The 17792-nt window shown below is 41.1% G+C and overlaps 1 protein-coding gene across 1 annotated transcript in view; it reads right to left on the minus strand.

The window, feature by feature from the left end:
- Positions 1-17792, minus strand: part of fras1 (Fraser extracellular matrix complex subunit 1) — a gene marked incomplete at its 5' end in the record, with an annotated part of 337050 nt that overhangs the window by 195737 nt on the left and 123521 nt on the right. The window contains 2 exons of the mRNA XM_083979904.1: positions 935-1078; positions 17015-17162. Coding sequence (XP_083836030.1) covers positions 935-1078; positions 17015-17162 — 292 coding nt within the window. The remainder of the gene's footprint in view (positions 1-934; positions 1079-17014; positions 17163-17792) is intronic.

Here is a 17792-nt window from a genome sequence, read left to right on the forward strand (position 1 = left end):
GTACCAGATCGAACTGGTACTACTTCACGGTCGGAAAAATACGAGTTTCCTTGAACGCACCATAACAGTCCTCGTCGCTACGTCACCACATTCACGGCGTTCCTTGGCTGCACACACAGCCCTGCATGCCGTTCTCTCTCCTCATTGGATAAAAACTGTAGGATACGATAAATGTTTTCTCTTCGGCTCAGAGCAGAGCAGAGGGACTGAGAGACCCGTGTTTCAGTCCAAACACTCTATGTAAGTGATTGCTGTCGGAAGATATAACTATTTAAGACTTATATTAACACAAATATATCACTCACTTCTGCTTTAACTGTAGAATTTTCAAAACACACAATGACAAAAAAAAAATCTAAAATGTTCAGACAAAAACGTCTGAAAATTTCCCTCTGAAGTTCTGAATAACATTTCAAAGACATTTCTTAAAAATTAAAAAATTCTCAAAAAATATGTAAAATTTTCTAAATAAAATTAAAAAAAAAAAGTTTAAATGTCTGAATAAAATTTAAAAGAAATGTCTTTAAAATGTTCAAATTCACAAAAAAATTAACATTTTCTTAATAAAATCAAAAAGAAAAAAATTGAAATGTCTGAATAAAATTTCAAAGAAATTTCTTTAAAATTATTAAATCCACAAAAAATGTTTTTTTAATTTTCTTAATAAAATCGAAAAGAAAAAAATGTAATGCCTGTATGAAATTTCCAAAAAATTAATACATCTTTGAAGTTTTCTTTACTTAAAATACTTTTAATTTTTTTTTCTTTTTGGGGGTGGGTTAGGGGTTGGGAGGTAAACTATTCATTCAAGTGAAATGGAACGACAAAAGAGAAACCTTTTAACAGTTCAGATTTGTTTGCAAAGAGTATTGTAAAAGTGAGAACTATTATATATGCTATATAGTTATTGACAGTATTTAAAGGACAGTCCTACCTGCACACGTCCGTCCTTCAGCGTAGAAACCAGCTGGACAGATGGACAGACAGCGGCCGAGGTGGAGGACGGCCTTCGGGTCCCTGCAGCTCTCACAGTGGTCGGGGGTCCCCACACAGGACAGACAGTCTCCATGACACTGGTCTGAAGGACACACACAACACAGGAAAAACTCTAAAACTCAAAATATGTTGGGCACCTCTGGTCAAAATGTGGATACGAGATCTGGGAATAATAGATAATATATGCATGATATGCACACACACATATTCTGACATTCAATTTCATGCTAATTTTATTCTATACGTCTCAGCAGCAGCAGGCACAGCTGGACACAAGACATGAAGTTCCTCACTCCCTCAATGGCACATTTTAACATTTCATTTTATGCAAATTCTGTCTAACAGATTTGGCTCTGCACTGAAACTCAGTTAGCACAGGCAGTCGGATTTAACTATGCAACACACACATCCCAAATTAAGCACATTAAATTTTTTAACAAAATGTCACCCAGCACATTTGGTTCCTCAGTCACTCTGTGTTAATGGGAGTTTCACTGTGCAAACTGGGACCAAGTGGGAACATCTGAGAGGCTCCACTGGTGCATTTCATGATGAAGTGCCCACTGCCCACAGCAGCTCCCAGTTGGTCCACCACCACTTTACCAACACAAACACAAACCTGTGTCTTAGATTTGTCCTCAAGTTGCACTTAAAAATTATTTTCACTCAGTAAACCAGTGCATAAAACAACATTTCCATTAACCATTTAAAAGCATCTTGAGGCTTAAAACCATTTATGACAGAGAGGTCAAAAGGTCACAGCAACTTTACATAACTTTAATGCTTCTTCTGTAACAGCTAGTCACAATAAACTCCTGTTATTTCTCGTTCTTTATCCATGTTTTCGACATTTTTTTATGGATCTACAGTATTTTCCACAGTTCTGATCTGGAGTGGAGCGCTCCGATCCCTACAAAGTAAATTTTAGTGGTCACTTGTTAAAGTTAACAAGCATAAAAGAAGATAAAGATAATAATAATAACTTTATTTGCAAAGCTGTTTGCTAAACAGTGTTAGGAAGTGATTTCCATAATTGCGGCAGTTATAACCATAACACAATAAACTCCATAAGACAGTAGAAAAACAGCATCCAAAACAATAAAACCAAATGATATTATGTATCATAAATGTTATATAGTTATTGGACTTTCTATTATAGTGAGTTTGACTGTGATGCACAGGGAGGGAGCTTCACAACTGAGGGTGGGTGCAGCAAATCAAATACGAAACACTCTTTTGCAATATTTTAAAGGGATAGTTCAACATTTTTGGCAAATTGGCCCATTGCCATAATCCCTATAGTCATAGCTTCGTTACCTTTAATCTTCGGTGCAAGCTATTTTTAAAACGGCGGAGCAGAGCCGTGAGCTGCTCAGAGCTACACTACGGAGACTAATGGGATTTCTTGGTTTCCCTCATCAAACTTATCAAATACACAATCCAACAACTCCAAAACGCTCTGGTGGACAAGTTGTGACCTGCACATTCACCACGCTATGAGATAATAACACAACGTTACCAGACAGAGTTGTTTTAGAGGTAAATACAGAGACTGCTTGATGAAAAACTGCCCCCGACGGGAACGCGCATCAGCGGTTTTACATGAATTTACCTCTAAAACAACTGGTAACATTCTGTTATTGCATGACACTGTAAATAGGAGACTAAGCTGACTTGAGATGTAGTGACCTTACAATGACTCAGCAGAAACACATCATTTATGTCATTAACTGAGCTACAGTCAACCTGTTTTCTCACATTTACCATGTGTTGCATTCACTGTTCTCTTGTGGAAGTGGAAGTATAAGCTGAATGATTGGGTAAATTCAATTAGAGCTGTTTTTCCTCAGTGTTATTCCTGCGAGGTGTGGAGTCCTATTCATTTGAATTAATGGGTATTTATTGTGTAAAATGCTCCAGTTTTAGTGGAATGAGAAGCAGCAGCCGATGTGTGAAAGAACATCACACTCCTCAAACATCGTGTGACACAGCCTCCTCCTTCCTCCCATCGTCCCCGTCAGCAATCAGCGGCGGCGGTGACATTGACAACAGCGGCGGCATGAGCAGCCGACGTATCTGGGATGCAAAGCGAACGAGCGACCGCGTGCTGCGTCTTGTCAAACAATACGCGGGGAACGCTTTCACTTGATTGCACCGTGATTGCTCTATTCATTATATTCTGAATGCATGGAGTAAATAAACTCTGGTATATAGCTCGTAGTAAAAAATGTGACAGAGGGATCTGATTAACGTGACGGCTGCAGAACGAGATGGAGGGAGACGGAGAGTAGGAAAGACAGGAGAGAGAGAGAAAAGTGGAGAAAATGAAAAAGATGGAGGTGAGGCTTCAACTCTGATGGCCAATAAGAGCGTCAGTAAGGCAGAACATGCTGCTCTGAGTATCTCCATCTCCATTTTCTCACTCTGGTACCTCTCATCATCATCTTCTTTATCCTTTTACCGCTTCGTTTTTTATTCTCCCTCTGCCATTTTCTTTCCACCTGCACCAAATCATTCTCACTTTTTCTGACCTTACTTCTCATCCCACTGGCCCAAATCTGCTTTTTTTTTTTTTTTTTTTGAAGAGATGAGAGTAAGAGAGAGAGAGAGAAAAGCTGGAGAAGCAGAGTGAGAAAAGTGGGAGATTGAGACACTTTGCAGCGCTGCAGGTAAACACGTATATACCTTGGTGTATTGGTAAATGCATTGGGATTGATCAGTGGCTGTGTTTATCTAAAGTTTATTCTGTGCATTGACTGTTCTGTTGACTAAAGACTATTTGAAGATGGTGTCCAGGTTTACACTCCAGAGTAAAAGGGATATTTCTTTGCTCCTGATAATTTTAGAAATGTAGAATTTTCAAAACACACAATGAGAAAAAAAAAATTAAAATGTTAAGACAAAAATATAAAAATGTCCTTCTGAAGTTCTGAATAAAATTTCTAAGACATTTCTTAAAAATGTAAAAATAAAAAAAAAATAAAAAGTGATATTTTCTAAATAATAATAATAAAAAATAAAATTGAAATGCCTGAAAAAATTTCAAAGAGATTTCTTAAAAATGTTCAAATTCACAAAATATGTAAAATTTTCTTTCTAAAATCTAAAAGAAAAAAAATAAATGTCTGTATAAAATAAAAAATCTTTAAAGTTTTCTTTACTTAATTTTTTTTTTTTTTTGTTGAGGGGGTGGTGGGGTAAACTATTCATTCAAGTGAGGCAGTAAGGCAGAACCTGCTGCTCTGAGTATCCTTATCTCCATTTTCTCACTCTGGTACCTCTCATCATCTTCTTTATCGTTTTATACCGCTTCGTTTTTTTATTCTCCCTCTGCCATTTTCTTTCCACCTGCACCAAATCATTCTCACTTTTTCTGACCTTATACTTCTCATCCCACTGGCCCAAATCTGCTTTTTTTTTTTTTTTTTTTTGAAGAGATGAGCGTAAGAGAGAGAGAAAAGCTGGAGAATCCGAGTGAGAAAAGTGGGAGATTGAGACACTTTGAAGCGCTGCAGGTAAACACGTAGAGACCTTGGTGTATTGGTAAATGCATTGGGATTGATCAGTGGCTGTGTTTATCATAAAGTTTATTCTGTGCATTGACTGTTCTGTTGACTAAACTAAGACTATTTGAAGATGGTGTCCAGGTTTACACTCCAGAGTAAAAGGAATATTTCTTTGCTCCTGATATTTTTGTGAAATGTAGAAGACAAAAATGTAAACATGTCCTTCTGAAGTTCTGAATAAAATTTCTAAGACATTTTTTAAAAATGTAAAAAAAAAATAAAAAATAAAATAAAAAGTGATATTTTCTAAATAATAATAATAAAAAATAAAATTGAAATGCCTGAAAAAATTCAACGAGATTTCTTTAAAATGTTCAAATTCACAAAATATGTAAAATTTTCTTTCTAAAATCTAAAAGAAAAAAAAAGTTGAAATGTCTGAATACAATTTCAAAGAAATTTCTTAAAAATGTTCAAATTCACAAAAACATTTTTAAATTTTCTTAATAAAATCAAAAAGAAAAAAAATAAATGTCTGTAGCTATAAAATAAAAAATCTTTTAAGTTTTCTTTACTTAAAATATTTCTTTTTTTTTGAGGGGGTGGGGGGGTAAACTATTCATTCAACCTGCTGCTCTGAGTATCCTTATCTCCATTTTCTCACTCTGGTACCTCTCATCATCTTCTTTATCCTTTTATACCGCTTCGTTTTTCATTCTCACTTTTTCTGACCTTATACTTCTCATCCCACTGGCCCAAATCTGCTTTTTGAGATGAGAGTAAGAGAGAGAGAGAGAAAAGCTGGAGAAGCCGAGTGAGAAAAGTGGGAGATTGAGACACTTTGCAGCGCTGCAGGTTCTGGCTCATTGACGAGCCTATTGGCTGTTACAAATATCACTCAAGTGTTTATGAGTCTGTCTGTCTGTCTGCTGCTGCGTTGAGCTTCGGCTGCTTCCTGATGTAGCAATCATCTGCATATGTTCTGCTCTCCGCCCGCTTCCTGCACTCGCATCATCCCTGAATATTAAACAGCGGGGAAACAAATGAGTTTTTTCTTTCGTACAAATCTCTCACCTGACTAGTTACAAGATCATTTCTTGTTTGCTTTGACAGCTGACAGTGAACCACAATTGGATTCTCCCACACACACACACACACACACACACTCTCTCTCTCTCCAACACAAGCGCCGCCTCGACGCTCTCTCGCTCACTGTACTTTAATTTCCTCACCAGTGCAGCGAGCCAGAATCCCTGAAGCACAAAATTAAAAACTTGCAGCAGCAGCGGCGGTGGCCGGCCGGCGCCCGCGATTAACGGGGGAAGTCGTATGAAAACAGCTGATCCAGAGGTGTGGAGGATTAAAGAGATAGTTCACCCAAAATTCAAATTTCACTCATTATCTACTCACCCTCATGTCGACTAAGAGCTGTGAGAATTTTCAGAGTCCTCCGTTCCTTCTCTGAGTTACGGGGGGCGTCTCGGCGCAGCAGTATTTGTCCATATAATGGTTGTCAATGGATACCAACTTTCTCCGTCCAAAAAGACACACCAAAAACCATCCAAATACCTCCATAGTGCTCGTCTGTAATGTCCCTCTTGTATTGAAGCCCCGGCATGAGAAATTGTTCCGAAAAAAATTAAATAAGTCTATAATTTAAGCTTGTTTGTAGCGGAAGCTCCCAGTGTCTCAGTTCACTGCTCTTCCTGTGTCAGTGCAAATCACGCGAGATTTGCACTACGGAGGTATTTGGACCATTATAACAACCATTATATGGACAAACACTGCTGTGCGGACCCCCCTGTAACTCAGAGAAGGAAAGGAAGACTCTGAAAATTCTCGTGCGTGATTTGCACTGACCGGCGGAACAATTTCTCATGTCGGGGCTTCAACACAAGAGGGACATTACAGACGAGCAGTATGGAGGTATTTGGATGTTTTTTGGTGTGTCTTTTTGGACAAAGAAAGTTGGTATCCATTGATAACCATTATATGGACAAATACTGCTGCGCGGACCCCCCTGTAACTCAGAGAAGGCACGGAGGACTCTGAAAATTCGCACAGCTCTTAGTCGACATGAGGGTGAGTAGATAATGAGTGCAATTTGAATTTTGGGTGAACTATCCCTTTAACAGCACCTGATTATATGACAACAACAACAACAACACAAAACCAAAAGGAAAAAAAAGCTGCAGGTGTGTTGGTGTGTTGGTGTGTTGGCGTTTAGCAGCGACTCTCAACCAGCATCGTTAGGGGAAGGGAAGAGTTCGACTGTTAGTACAACCTTGACCTCCAGCTGAGCCTCGCTCCCCGCCGCCGCCGCCGCCAGAGCTCAGATTGACCAATTTACCAACTGCAGCCAACAACGGTTATACTACCAGTTCACCGTTTGGCTGCTGAGTCGTGGTCATTTCACACGCCGACTCCCCCCGACGATGACGAGCTCTCAGCTGCTGCCACCACCACCACCACACTCTGCATCATTAGTCTCTGACTGGATCATCCATCCATCCACTGGTTAGACCGCTCATCCAGGCAGGAGAGAGGGGAGACGGAGCCAAACCCAGCTGACCAACACACACACACACACACACACACACACACACACACACACACACACACACACACACACACACACACACACTCATATTCACACCTACAGGCAATTTAGAGTCACTAATTAACCCTCCAGGCTCTAACAAACAATCTAGTCACCTAGAGTAGAGTTTTTAACGGGCCTGAAAATCCAAACCCAACCCAAGTGAGTTGAAGCTCGAGCCCAAGATCATCACGTACAATATTAAAGGGATAGTTCAACATTTTGGCAAATTGGCCCATTGCCATAATCCCTATAGTCATAACAGTAGGTTCGTTACCTTTAATTGTCGGTGCAAGCTGTTTTTAGAACGGCGGAGCAGAGCCGTGAGCTGCTCAGAGCTACGCTACGGAGGCTAATGGGATTTCTTGGGTTTCCCTCATCAAACTCATTAAATACACAATCCAACAACTCCAAAACGCTCTGGTGGACAAGTTGTGACCTGCACATTCACCACGCTATGAGATAATAACAGAACGTTACCAGACAGAGTTGTTTTAGAGGTAAATGCAGAGACTGCTTGCTGAAAAACTGTCCCTGAAGGCAACGCGCATCAGCGGTTTTGCATTAATTTTCCTCTAAAACAACTCTGGGCCGGATTTACTAAGATCTCAGATAGCGGGCGCTATATTGTTTGCACCCGCTATAATATTGCGAGTTTGGTTAGTGCACGCAAAACAGGTGATCTACTAAGAGTAACCCACTAAATGAAAACACGTGCAAACCACAATATGTAAATGAGGGTTTTGCGCGTAGTAATCGTTTCCGCCATGGAGAGAGTGGACAGAGAGCTGGACGAACGAAGGGACAGAATGACATTTGATCCGATGCATACAATGACAGCATGTGTGTTCATCTCTCTCGCGCTCTGTTTAGATAAATAAACACAAATCGCTACAGGGCCCAACTCGTCATATAGTGACGAACAGGCTGCAGCTGCAGCGACAATCACACACCTAATATGTGTGTGCCGCCCATGATCCAGTGGATTAATAGAGAGCTCAGGTGGGACACACAGATCTAAACGCTCTGACCACTGACCAGAGGGATCAAAGACGGGTGAAGGCAGCGGTGACGTGTCTCAGTCCGGGACCGGGACTGAGAGACGGAGCTGAGCAGCCAGGTGAGAGGAGAGGAGAGGAGAGGAGCCAACGGAGCGCACTGCAGGACAGACGTGCCCTGTGCGTAACGGCGCGTAAATGACTTTTAACACGGCTGAAAAACTGTTACAAAATTACCCAGACGTGAGGAAATGCAGAGATGTAAGATCATGGGGCTCTGACAGGTATCAAATCAATAAACGCATACGTTTTGGCAAAGTTGTATCAGTTAGTACATGGTTTTCAGACGTGGTGAATAAAGACACAAAAACAGCCACCGCAATCTCTTCCTGGTTTGGTAAATCACATTGCACGCGCTAAATAAATCTATTTGCATCTACTCCTCCCAGTATTTTGCACGTTCTGGCTGAAACGCCCATATTTACATATTCATCAAGGCAAACACGCTAAATGGATCGCACGTGCTATTCTGCCCGTGTGAGGGACGCAATCCTCGGTGCGTCCGGTTAGTAGATCAGGTTCCACGTGTGTTTGCGCGTGCAATCACGTTTGCACACGTTTTAATACACGCAAACCTTTAGTAAATCCGGCCCTCTGTGTGGTAACGTTGTGTTATTATCTCATAGTGTGGTGAATGTGCAGGTCCCAACTTGTCCACCAGAGCGTTGTGGAGTTGTTGGATTGTGTATTTGATGAGTTTGATGAGTGTTTTTGGGCCCAACATGTTAATGAAGTAGTTGTGCTGGAAAAAAAGATACCAAACATGGGTATGGTGAACATTTTTTATGTGGTATATAAAAGGCAAAAATCAAAAGTACTCAAAAACGGTTTAAACCATGGGAGGAAGCTCCACATCCAAACTCCACCACACAGGGGGATCAAACCCAGGACCTCCTGGCCACTTAACAGGTTCAAATCCATTCAATTTGTCCAATAAACTGTTGATTAAACAGCAGCGGCGACGCTTCAGAAACCTCCCTCCAGAGACTCGCGAGTGAAAGTCAAAGCAAAGAGCGAGCGGCCGTTCCTCAGAGGAAGATTTATTTATGAAGCTTGGTACCAGCAGCGCTAAGAACAAAGCAGCGCTCCTCGTGGGAGAGAGGGAAACGTCTGTTTAATGACACTTTTACCCACAGAGCAGAAATTAAAAACGACGTGTTGCAGTTTTCTTTCTTTCTTCTTTTTTCTAGTTGTGGTTCGTTAAAGATTTTTGTACAAATGGAGAAACTATCGCAGCACTGCTTTTAAGTGTGGGCCGATGAGAAACTGTAGTGATGCAGAAACTTATGATTGCAGGATGAATCAACATTACAGCGTCTGCAACTGTGGTAAATTCTGTCAAGTCACTGATTAAAAGAGTAGTGTTCACAGAAATCTGCATAAAACAAGCCGAGTCAGCTGTTCTTATGGAAAACAACTGCACAAAGTCGTTTTACTCTTCGATTTAGATTCATTCCTCATGTTTATGAGATTTACAACGTCAATAAAGAAATTATATTCTATTCTGTGTTGGAGAAATCAGTTTTAGTCGCAAAAAATATTCAGTTTATGTCAAATTATGACATTTATACAAGCTAATTATCATAAAGAATTCCCTAAACATCTCATAACAAGGCTAAGTCCCTGCATCAATCTACATATTGGTGAGATAATAAGACGTGTGTCAACAAAAGTGTCTCATTTTGGGTCAAAAACCCGTAAGGAGGCTCTCACAGTCCACACAGCTTTCTCCCATTGGGACCTGAATGCAGCACGGCTGGTGGAGAGGAGAGGGCTGCCGACCTGTGGGCCCGAGCGGACAGCCATGATTAATAGGCTTATGGGAAGATTTACGGTTCAAGTTGGGAACGGAGGAGAAAGAGAGCATATGTGTTTCTTCTACTTCTTCTTCTTTTTCCTCTCCTATTTTTAGCCACAAACTAAAACACAGTGAGGAAATCCAGTTCTCAGCCAGGCGAAGCAGACCAAGTACAGTAATGCAGAGTTATAACGAGTGAGAACACGGCTCTGTCTCCTGCATCGGGGTGTAAATGTAACGTAAAGTGGCTGAATCATGTTTAAATCATATTTATGCACACGAGAACACGGCGGCGGTGCATCATGAGGTTATGAGACACATCACTGACAAACACAGGAACACATGAGCTGTGACAGCTGCTGCACATGTGCGACGCACTGTAATGTGTGAAGGCAAAACATGGAAATCATAGAAACCATTCACTCCGACGAACATGATAATCACACAAACACACACATGTTCTGAGTGGGTGAACACACAGAGAGAGAGAGAGAGAAAGAGACAGTTGATGGACAGCATTAAAGGGATAGTTCAACATTTTGGCGAATTGGCCCATTGCCATAATCCCTATAGCTTTAGCAGTAGGTTCGTTACCTTTAATTGTCGGTGCAAGCTATAGTTAGAACGGTGGAGCAGAGCGGCGAGCTGCTCAGAGCTACGTTATGGAGGCTAATGGGATTTCTTGGTTTCCCTCATCAAACTCATCAAATACACAATCCAACAACTCCAAAACGCTCTGGTGGACAAGTTGTGACCTGCACATTCACCACGCTATGAGATAATAACAGCTGCCTTCAGGGACAGTTTTTCAGCAAGCAGTCTCTGTATTTGCCTCTAAAACAAAAATAGCTTACACCGACAAATAAAGGTAACGAACCTACTGCTATGACTGTAGGGATTATGGCAATGGGCCAATTTGCCAGAATGTTCAACTATCCCTTTAACTCAAATCTGCTTTAAACTGATGACGGAAAAGACGGAAAATAAAAGAGATTTATTGAAAAGCAGCCAAAGTGTTCCAGCTTCTTGAATCTCAGAAATCGATTCCTCTGTTCATCTGGAGCCCGTCGGCTAAGGCCAAAAGTTTAAGTATCGTAAAAAGACACAGAAAACACTATAATCTTTAAAAATTTTAAGAATTTATGATGTTTGGTGAGATTATTCTGTCTTTTATCTTCATAAATACACTGTCATGCAAAAGTTTGTCCAAACTTTATCTTAATGTCTTAACAGTTCTTAAACTAAAACTGGAGCATTTTGTGCAGATAATACACAATAAATACCCATTAATTCAAATGAATAAGACTCCACACCTCGCAGGAATACACTGAGGAAACAGCTCTAATTGAATTTACCCAATCATTCACCTTCCACTTTGAAAGATAACAGTGAATGCAACACATGGTAAATGTGAGGGAAGAGGTCGACTGTAGCTCAACAACGTCATCATCACTGTTTCTGCTGAGTCATTGTAAGGTCACTACATCTCAAGTCAGCTCAAGTCTCCAATTTACTGTGTCATGCAAAAGTTTGGGCACAAAACTTCTGTTAATGTGAACAGTTCAAAAAGAGGAAGATTAAATGATCTCCACAAGGCATAAAGTTAAACACAAAACTCTCTTTTGCAATATTTTAAGCAATATCAGTGAATTATTTTTGTTTTCTACAGTTTGAGTGAAAAAAGGGAAACAACGCAGCAGCCTGCAAAAGAATGGGAAACCCAGGAGACTTGAGCTCTCAGATAACTTTGACCCAGGTATCAGACCAGATATTTACTATTTACACACTGTGATCATTTCCAAAGGGGGAGGGGGGGGGCTACTAGCTACTAGGTACTAACTATGCAGGGTGGACAAACCTGTTGGTCATTTTGAAAACGTAAAAGATGAAAAAGTAAAATATACATTAGTGTTGCACCGATACCATTTTTTGGCTCCCGATACCGATTCCGATTCCCGGCTGTGCAGTATCGGCCGATACCGATACCGTACCGATACACACCGTTTGGAAAAATAAAAAAAAATAAGAGCTTTTTTTCTTCTAATACTATAATCCAGTAGAACTTTTTTATTGCCTACCTGGTAAAAATGTTTAAGTAACGCGTTATTTAACCTTTAAATAATGTTGAGGGTCCAATGAGGGTCTGCTGCACATTTAAATAGAGATCCCGCTACTTTATGTCGGCTTTGCTTGTTTACATTTCACAAAAAACACATAGAAAAGGATTGATTAACTGCAATTAATTTAATTGTTTACATCCTTACTTGGTTTGGCATGCACTGAACACTGTGATCACACAGCAGTGAGTGTCGGGCGAGAGAAGACACAAGGCGCAGCGTTCATATTAGTTATCAGTAAATGGCATCGGTGCGTCATTTGTTAGTACTCGCCGATACCGATGCCAGCATTTTAGTGCGGTATCGGGCCCCTTACCGATACTAGTATCGGTATCGGTGCAACACTAATATACATATAGGCCTATTGTTTCAAATGTAAAGGGAATGTGTCATCTCATATTTTATATCTTATCCCTGTTTTGTTCCTGTTAAATGAATGATTGATATGAAGACTAATATCAACTTTTAATGTTTAAATGCAATCAAATGTGAGGCGTAATGTAAGATTACTGCAAACACGATGTATTAAGATGTCTATTTGACTGTTGTGATATTGAAAATATGATGTAAGGACTAGCTTGTGCCATTGGCATCAGCTAATGGAGATCCTTTTAAATAAATTAATAAATCCGTAACTTCATTTCATCTTCCACTTGCTTGTTGTAACTGTTCAGGTTAACAGAAGTTTTGACCAGAGGTGCCCAAACTTTTGCATGACACTGGCTGCTTTTCACCTCTGTCTCTATTATTAAATGAACTGAGGGGGTTTTAATGGTTTGAGTGACGCATCTGTCACATTCAAAATATAAAACCTTTATTTAGCCGGACGTGACGGTTAAAGAAACTTTGTTGCCGTGAGTCAAATGTCAGAAATATCAACGGTGGCTCCAGCAGACAAAACCACCGGCATCTCCGAATTATTTTCAGATCCTCCTCCTGTATGAAACAACAGGAGGCAGCGGGTCGTGTGTGTGTGTGTGTGTGTGTGTGTGTGTGTGTGTGTGTGTGTGTGTGTGTGTGTGTGTGTGTGTGTGTGTGTGTGTGTGTGTGCAGCAGGTTATTATGACCCTGGGTTATGTCCTGTTGCTAGGCAACATCAGTGGTTGTAGGCTAGTAATTACAAATAGGAGCGAAGGGGAAAAGTCACAACAGCACAACAACACAACAACACAACAGAGACTGATACAGTAAGAGTGGCGTCACGTGTTCGATTCCCGACGTGTGACACCGGCAAGTTAATCACAGTCTTGAACTGTAACCATGACAACAGAGATCATCTGATGTCGAGGAAGTCCTCCTTGTGACCCAAATCACAACATTTCCCCCAAAGCCACGAGTATTATTATTGTAACCATGACGACGAAGGTATATGCACTGCAGTGTATACATATATGTTCGTTACTGTAACTACAGTGCGTTCACATGATTTCTTTACAAAAATAAACGGTCGGAGATATTTTGGACATTACCACTGCACTGCTCGACAGTTTATTTTTGTAAAGAAATCATCACAACAAGCAAAAACACAAAGTTTATACTGTTTGTACTGTAACACTATATGAGTTCAGTGGTGTCTCGTAAGGGGGAATTGCCCCCATAGGTTAGCGTTGTCGCTATCCCTATAGCGCCGGGCAGCCATGGTGCAACTCAATTAAAACAATTAGGGGTCAAAAATGGCCGGGATTCTCCTTTAACATCACAAACGCCTACGCAAATAAGCTGCAATTGTCAGAAATCGAGATACTGGTAGTTATAGTGTAAACAGGGATATGAATAACCAGGTTGCTCTATGTTCATGTAAACGCATTCAGAACCACAGCCTGGTGTTTTGTTGATGTGTTGAATGAAACATCTGAAACTCTGCAGTGAACACGTCGGAGCCTCTTCTCATCGATCTTAAAGGGATGTGTGTAGTTTGCAGAAGATCTTTGGTTCAATCTCTCACCCCCTTCAGTGTATTTTATTTTTATTAATTGATGGTATTTCCTGTTGAGGAACAGGTGGGCTGAGCGGGGAAGTGGAGAAAGGTCACCACTGCAGTTACACCGTGTCATGGTAAAAGCTTATTTTCCATTCATTAATTGTTAAATAGGTGCATTTTCTGGCCATGGAAAATTGTCTGACAAAGTGAAAGTCATTTTTCATTTCATGGACCTTTAAGGCCTCAGGGAGGAAGAGGAGGAGGAGGAGGAGGGTGAGTGGTTTGGGGAGGGTGGGGAGCGGCATCGTGTTCAGAAAGTTTCACCATTTTTTTTGTTTAACTACTTTTTCCAAAACTTCAAACGCTGCCTCCTTTGTTTGAAATAAATAAAACCTGGATCCAGAATTCAAAAGCTCATCACAACACAGACGCCAGAGTTTGAATCTGACGGGGAAAAAAAAAAAAAACTGAACGTCCACCTTGAATTAGTCAGTCACTGTAACAATAAAGTTTAAAAAAAAAAAGGTTTAAATCAAAAAAGCCAGAGTTAAAAGCAGCAGTGAGGATAGTTTACAGCAACTATGTGTGTGTGTGTGTGTGTGTGTGTGTGTGTGTGTGTGTGTGTGTGTGTGTGTGTGTGTGTGTGTGTGTGTGTGTGTGTGTGTGTGTGTGTGTGTGTGTGTGTGTGTGTGTGTGTGTGTGTGTGTGTGTGGCTGCTCTGGACTCTCCGTCCTCAGGCGACGCCACACTGACACACAGCAGCTTGGCCGACCGCCGCCGTCGCTCTCCTCCCCCCCAAGGACAATTTGGATGTTGTCCTCTGACTGCCTGGCACATCTATAAACTCTCTCTGTCTCTGTGTTTATGAGGCTTCCTCTACTCCCCTCCTCCTCCCCTCTTCCTCCCCCCTCCTCTCTCTCCCTCCCACTTCCTTCTTTATTTATCCAACCGGCTTCTGATTTACATGTGCAGTAATTTTAGCGTGTGACTAAAAGTGTATTTATACCCCGGTCGGTGGCATCTCTCCACACCTGAGCAGTAAAGTCACAAGCTGTCTGAGTGAGCAGGAGGAGGATGAATTATTTATTATCCCACCAATCAATCAAATGATCAGCATGATGAAGCCCTGCCCACCTGACCCACTTCGAAGTCCTATTCACGAATATAATATTTCTCTGTCTCTATATCAAGAGTGATGTTGCATTATCATATAAATATAAACATGTTGATATAACATCTACACAAAGACAATATTGCACATGTTCATGTAAATATATTTGAAAGTTTCAGTGTTTTCATATACACTGTACACTCCATAAAGTTGGAATCAAATATTTTTTTTTAACCTCTTCTCATGAAATGATTGTGACCTCTTCCTCTTCCTCTTCCAGAGATATCACTGTAAAAAATGTAACCACATTTAACCTTTGTTTCAATTTTTCAACCTTAGAAACACATATTTGGGGGGATTTCATACATAAGAACATCTTACTACTCTTTCAAATGTCACAATCCAACAACTCCAAAACGCTCTGGTGGACAAGTTGTGACCTGCACATTCACCACGCTATGAGATAATAACAGAACGTTACCAGACAGAGTTGTTTAAGAGGTAAATACAGAGACTGCTTGATGAAAAACTGTCCCTGAAGGCGACGTACATCAGCGGTTTTGCATGAATTTCCCTCTAAAACAACTCTGTCTGGAAAAGTTGTGTTATTATCTCATAGCGTGGTGAATGTGCAGGTCACAACTTGTCCACCAGAGCGTTGTGGAGTTGTTGGATTGTGTATTTGATGAGTTTAATGAGGGAAACCAAGAAATCCCATTAGCCTCCGTAGCGTAGCTCTGAGCAGCTCGCGGCTCTGCTCCGCCGTTCTAAAAATAGCTTGCACTGACAATTAAAGGTAACAAACCTACTGCTATGACTATAGGGATTATGGCAATGGGCCAATTTGCCAGAAATGTTGAATTATCCCTTAAACAGAATATATTTTTAAAAAACAGCGTGAACTATCTGAACATGGTGCAGCTCCTCACCCACCCACTTTCCCTTCCCCTCACTTCCTCGCCCCTCATGAAGGTCCATGAAATGAAAAATGACCTGCACTTTCCACAGCAGAATATGCAGCTGTTTAACAGTTAATGAATGCAAAATAAGCCTTTAAGCCTGGTGTGTGTGTGTGTGTGTGTGTGTGTGTGTGTGTGTGTGTGTGTGTGTGTGTGTGTGTGTGTGTGTGTGTGTGTGTGTGTGTGTGTGTGGGCGCCGGCCGTGGGCTTCGTCACCAGACCACTGAGGTTTCCCAGTTCACCAAGTCTTACTTTCACTACATGTATTAATGTTACTAAAGCAGGCAGAGGAAAAACTAAACCAGCAGGAAGAGAGGATAGAGTGGTTTGTGAAGAATATTTTACATGCCTTTTGGAATATTTTTATATTCTAATGAGAAACTGATATAGGATGCCCGAGGGGGGGAGGCAGATTCAATCAACAGTCAATCAGCGGAGGAGTTAGATGGCAGAAGACTCAACGATTTGGTTTCTCTCCCACTGAATCAAAAGAGTGAGAACAGCTTTTTTTCATCAACCCTAATTTTTGCTCCAATAATCAAACAAGGGAGAAATCAAAAAAAGGCAAAGAAACCAATTTCTGCACGCACAGTGGTGGAAAATAACACCAAATGTGCACAGAGACACATAGTTTTTATGCCCACAAACACATCAGGATGTTCTGGGGAAATGAATGAGATCTTAAGATAAATTGAAAATCTGAAGGATGTGCGTAACTTCATCTCAACAAAACAACTAAACTTCACAGATGTTGTTGATGAGTTTGGGTGTCTGAGGGGAGATCGTTCACTGAAGCCTTCAGCCTCATCCATCCAGGAGGTTTTGTATGAACCTGAGTCTGAGTGTGAGTGAAACTTCTGGGACAAAAGGAGCAACAGGGTTTTGCCAGAGCAGAGGAATGTGGCAGGAAAGTCACCACACAAACACATTTTTGCACCGAGCACCGTACCTTGGCGACACTCCGGGCAGCATCGTCCCTCCTGGGTGACGGCCAGCGTGCCCGGCGGGCAGGTGGGGCAGGAGCGCAGATAACAAGTCACCTGGGCATCGTGGCATTCGCACTCACGGCAGCTTCCATCGGTCCAACGAGCCGCGTCCTGGAAAACACAGACAGAGAGAGAGCTGATGAATTCAGAGGTTAAAGTTGTCCTCATGCACAAAGAGCCACTGTTGGTGCTAAAAGCTTTGAAGAAGCTGAGTTTCAGTGTTAAAGGGATAGTTCAACATTTTGGCAAATTGGCCCATTGTCATAATCCCTATAGTCATAGCAGTAGGTTTGTTACCTTTAATTGTTGGTGCAAGCTATTTTTAGAACGGCGGAGCAGAGCCGTGAGCTGCTCAGAGCTACACTACGGAGGCTAATGGGATTTCTTGGTTTCCCTCATCAAACTCATCAAATACACAATCCAACAACTCCAAAACGCTCTGGTGGACAAGTTGTGACCTGCACATTCACCACGCTATGAGATAATCATAATTATGTAACATTACGACACATGAAGCAAATACTCTGAACTACTTTTGAAATCATTCCGCCCAGCAGCCGTGTCTGGAATGTAGTTCCGGCTACGCATTTGCCTCTAAAACAACTCTGTTTCATAATGTTACATGATTATTTCATAGCGTGGTGAATGTGCAGGTCACAACTTGTCCACCAGAGCGTTTTGGAGTTGTTGGATTGTGTATTTGATGAGTTTGATGAGGGAAAAGCGAAAGCACTGTGCGCC

Source organism: Trachurus trachurus (genome assembly GCF_905171665.1).
Source record: "Trachurus trachurus genome assembly, chromosome: 9".
Classification (NCBI taxonomy): Eukaryota; Metazoa; Chordata; class Actinopteri; order Carangiformes; family Carangidae; genus Trachurus; species Trachurus trachurus.